Source organism: Cibotium barometz, chromosome 52, assembly GCF_041138505.1.
Source record: "Cibotium barometz isolate CiBa-2024 chromosome 52, ASM4113850v1, whole genome shotgun sequence".
Taxonomy (NCBI): Eukaryota; Viridiplantae; Streptophyta; class Polypodiopsida; order Cyatheales; family Cibotiaceae; genus Cibotium; species Cibotium barometz.
The window spans coordinates 31,591,207-31,596,029 of record NC_141097.1 but is presented as its reverse complement, the minus strand read 5'-3'; the positions used below and the strand labels follow the sequence as shown (position 1 = coordinate 31,596,029).

At 40.7% G+C, this 4,823-nt stretch overlaps 1 protein-coding gene across 1 annotated transcript; it reads right to left on the bottom strand.

The window, feature by feature from the left end:
• Positions 1–2,352: 2,352 nt before the first annotated feature.
• LOC147609052 (dirigent protein 6-like) lies at positions 2,353–3,126 on the bottom strand. The gene has a single exon (XM_086788368.1). The coding sequence runs from the start codon at positions 2,980–2,982 to the stop codon at positions 2,425–2,427; it is 558 nt and encodes a 185-aa protein (XP_086644494.1). The 5' UTR covers positions 2,983–3,126; the 3' UTR covers positions 2,353–2,424.
• Positions 3,127–4,823: the final 1,697 nt, after the last annotated feature.

The following is a 4,823-nucleotide window of genomic DNA, read 5'->3' as shown; positions in this document are numbered from 1 at the left end:
TTTTCCCTCAATAAAACAACCCTTTTTACTTAAGAACTAACGGATTTTTTTCTAAAGTTGAATTAAAAAACCCCTCCTGTTAATGTAATTCTATTAATTTTTCTCCATGTATCTAATTAAAAAACCCCTCTTGGCTGAACTTACGTGGTACACTACCATTTTTTGAGGTGAACCCCCCGAGGGTTATTTATGATGTAGGCAAGGAGCTTCACAAGTGAAGAGATGGAGACGATTCTCCTTAAATATTTTGATGTACATTTCAATTGATGATATGTCAGTGGTTTTGAAAGCCACATAGTCTAATATTATAAGTGAAGATAGTAGTTTTAAGATTAGTTTAAAAGAGACAGGGACTCAAAAGAGGCAAGGACTCAAACTCTTTTGGACATGAGGGATAACCTTCTGTCGTGAATTTTAGAGAGTAGATAAGAATGAATAGAAAGGATTCACATGATTTGAGTGTAGACAATGTTTTTTTAGTGTAAAACTCGAAACTTTATTGTTATGTTCTATTTCATTGGAAGTGAACAACTTTTCTTTCTATTTAAATTTAGAGAATGGACAAGTCTTGGTTTAAGAACTGATATTCTTTCATAAGATGTGTTATGCTTATCTTTTCGAGTTATTTATAGAGAGCATCAACTAAAAACTTTATTGTAATTTTTTATTTCATTAGAAGTGAATTATAACTTTATAAAGAGAATGTATGAGTCTTGGTTTAATTATTGATATTCTTTCATAAGATGTGTTATGCTTATCTTTTTGAGTTATTTATAAAGAGCATCAACTCGAAACTTTGTTATTATTTCTTATTTCATTCGAGTTATTTATAAGATGTGTTATGCTTATCTTTTCGAGTTATTTATAAAGAGCATCAACTCGAAACTTTGTTGTTATTTCTAATTTCATTAGAAGTGAACAACTTTGCTTTCTATTAAAATTTAGAGAATGTACGAGTCTTGGTTTTTCTTTCATAAGATGTATTATACTTATCTTTATGAGTTGTCTATAGAAAACATCATTTTTTGTGAGAGCATCTAAATGTTTAATCTTCTTTAAGATATTTAATATTTATCATTATGTAATTTCTTGTTGTAAGAAAACTTGTAATCACATTATGTGAGAAATTAAACAGAAGTTATTTACTAGGTAATATCCTAGGTATAAATATGCTATATAGGGATTTTGCAATCTAGGAAATATTTCATTTTCTCTAGCTTGCACATTCCCTGGGTAGGGGATTGAGCAAACCAAGAAAAATCGTGGACTTAACTAGGTAAAATTTGGGTTCTCTATATATATATATATATATATATATATGAATATTATTTCCTATGTAGGAAATGCTGTCTATATAGAAAATAAGATTTCTTAATGAAGTTATGTAGGGAGCTTTCCATTTTCTTTAACTTTGCACAATTTTTTTAGATATGTTTATTTGTTTTTAGGAAATTACTTAGTAAATAGCTTTTTTCCCCTCTGTAGGAAACATCCAAAAGTTCGTTCTGCCATGGCCACAGCCAGCAGAGTCCCATTAAGAAAAGTCTCTACCGGGTTTTTTTTTTTTGTTTGGGTAATGGTCATCGGTTTCTTCCTTATGGCTATCTGCTGTGCTGAGGGTTTGGGTGCTTCACTCTATTTATGATGTGGCCTTTGTAAGGCTATTGCTAATTTCTTTAAAGATGGCGAGTCATGATTACTTCTTTGACAGTATCCTCCTGTGAATATTAAGCAGGCCTTGCTCGTTTCCATCATAAGCACTCAATTGCCTTCTTGCTTGCATGCTGATGTGCGTGTTTCTACTCCACCAAACCCTTCTTGGACTACCAGCCTGACGAGTATACATCCGTCGCCTTGTGAGGCTTACTGCCTATCTGTGTGGTACCTGTGTGCTGTTGATAATTACGCCCATACCCTAATTGGGTCCTTCTCCACACTTTTGTAGCCAAGGTATGGAAGACTTGCATTTTGTTCTCTTGCATAGATTATGAAATATCAGCTAGTGTATGCTTGGATTAATGATTGAACTAATCAAAGATGTTCGTTCGACACTAGAACCAAAGTATTGAACTGTTTCGAGGCTCCTTACGAGGTTGTAAATTAAATAACGGATCTATATAGGATGCCCTGTTTTTATACAAGTTTAACGAGTCTTCAACACATGCACGCCTACATTTTGGCTTCCTTGTTTACGTACTCTTCTCTTCTTCATAAATCAACCCGCCTAGTGAGCGTTCTTTTTCCAAATTGGATGTAAATTTTGTAAGTTTAGTGTTGTATTTCATGCTCTAATTTGCAAAAGCTGGAGTCGCTGGTATGTAAATGTATTTCTTTTACTTGTGGCCCTTGGGATCATAAGAACAATCAAAATTTTGGGACTTTTATTAAAGAAGCCGGTAAGGCGAATGCATGGAAACAAGTGGTCTAGTAGTAGAGGTGGAGATCGAAGGAGAGGACCCAACGGGCAGGGGGGACCCGCACGAGCTCGACGAGGCGATTTTTGACCAAGCCGCGTGCGAGGAGGAAGTCGCCGGTGCCGCCAACGACAGTGAGGATGCGCACTTTCTGGACCTCCACGATCTGTCCCATGATGGTGAGGGTGCCCTTGTAGGTGCCGTCGTCGATGGTGGCCGTGAAGGTGTGGAAGAGCACGTAGCCTTTCTGGCTGTCCAGCACGTAGAAGCCCTGCGCCACCCCGGCCGACGCCGAGGTGTTGGAGGCGCCCAGCGTGAGGGGGGCCTCGAAGGTGGCCAGCACGCCGAAGTTGAAGGGGTTGGAGAAGTTGCCCGGAGGGGGCGAACTGTACACCGAGGTGAAGTAGGTGTTATTCACGGCCGGGTTGTACACGGTGTTGTGGAGGTAGAATTTGTAGCGGGACGGGCCGTCATCATTGATCTTCTTCTTGTGGCAAGACGCCGGCGTGGCATTGAAGCTGAGCAGCGCCAGGAGCAGACATGACGCGAGGAGCCAGCGGCTGGCCATATTAATTGCTCGTAGCTAATTCTCAATACAGCGGTGATCACCCAAGAGTACCTAGCTTGATGAAGGAGCGGGGAAATGACAGAAGGTGGGAAACGTAAGGCTCAATGGGTGATAAAGCGGAAGGTGCTAGTAGCCTATTTGTAAATAAACCACGCCCGATGCTCAAGCTGGCAATGACCTGGCCTCGGCACTACAGTCTCACCTCTTCGTCAACGCCCCAAAGTTCGGCTACTACTACGGTCGTGCTCACATCCCAGCGCATGATCTAAAAAGTGCATCCCATCACTCTTGAGTCTTGATAATAGCGGCATCATGCATGGCCAATTAGTAGTCAACGCCCCCTTCTCGTGGAACTTTTTTAATTCCCAAAGCACAACTTAACGCCCCGTTGAAGGGGAAAGATTGATAAGATTAATGCAGGTTATCCAAGAGCCCTAGCTCTTCAGACATTTTACCCTTCACGTAAGAAAATATATTTAAGTTTACATCCTTCAACCCAAAAAACCTTAATTTTGAACATGATATCTCAATTTTGAATGGTGACACAATCTTAACCACATTTCTCTGCTTTTACGCAAGAACAACAAAGCTTTGTGAAAAAGTAGGTGTTCATATCGTTTATATGTAACTGTTTACCCATGACCTTCCTATATTAACAAAAAATGAAGTCTTATGACCTAATATTTATGGCCAAGGGTTGAACCAAAACACCCACCATCTGGGAGCTTCTGCCTTATCCATGTGGCAACTCCTCAACTCCCCACTTGCAACAACAAGTAGCTCCTTTTCTTGCAATACCTTTTTGGTCCCAACCCGCGCGCCGCCAAGAGAGAGAGAGAGAGAGAGAGAGAGAGAGAGAGAGAGAGAGAGAGAGAGAGAGAGAAAAGAGAAGACAATAGAAGAGAGAAGAGATGGAAGAGAGCGAGGAGAGAGGAGATGAAACCGAGTAGAGAAAGACAGAAGAGAGAATAGAGAGAGAGAAGAGCGAATAGAGAGAAAGAAAAGAGTAGAGAGAGAGTGAGAGACAAAGAGAGAAAGAGAGAGAAGAGAGAGCGAGAGAGAAGAGAGAGCAGAGAGAGAAAGAAGAGAGGAGTGAGAGAGAGAATAGAGAAGATAGAAGAGAGAGAGAAAGGACAATAACTAGCTAAAGAGCTTGAGGCGCAAGCCCCAAAACCAGAGGTCTAATGAAAGAAGACCTCAAGAGTACTCATAAACAAAGCACGATTAGTTGTCAACAACAATGCTAGGACCATTCAAAGTGGTTAAATTAAATTAGTTGCTTCCCTTACAAAAATAATGTGCAATCTCGTGCTCAAACCAACTCTTCCCTAAGAAAACAACCCCATCAAATACACAAACCTTCCCAAGAAACTCAAAGAGAAGAGAGAGAGAGAGAGAGAGAGAGAGAGAGAGAGAGAGAGAGAGAGAGAGAGAGAGAGGGGGGGGGGGAAGAGAGAGAAGAGAAGAGAAGGGAGAAGAGGAGAGCGAGAAGAGAGATAAGAGCAAGAAGAGAGGAGAGAGGAGACTCTTGAGAGAAGAGAGAAAGAGAGAGAGAAAACATAGAAGAGAAGAGAGTGAAGAGAGAGGAGAGACATGACACAAGAGAGATAGGAGAAAGAGAAAGAGAGGACATAAGAGAGTAGAGAAGAGAGACAGAGGGAAGAGGAATGAGGAATGAGAGGAGAGAGAGAGAGAAGAGAGAAGAGAGAAGAGAGAAGAGAGAAGAGAGAAGGGCAAGAGGGACAAGAGAGATAGAGGGAAGGGCAAGAGGGACAAGAGAGATAGAGGGAAGAGGAGTGAGTGAAGAGAGAGAGAGAAGAGAAGGGAGAAGGGAGAAGAGT

What these genes read in the sequence shown, in the direction of transcription:
- LOC147609052 (XM_086788368.1), bottom strand. Translation starts at nt 2,982, where the DNA reads ATGGCCAGCCGCTGGCTCCTCGCGTCATGTCTGCTCCTGGCGCTGCTC.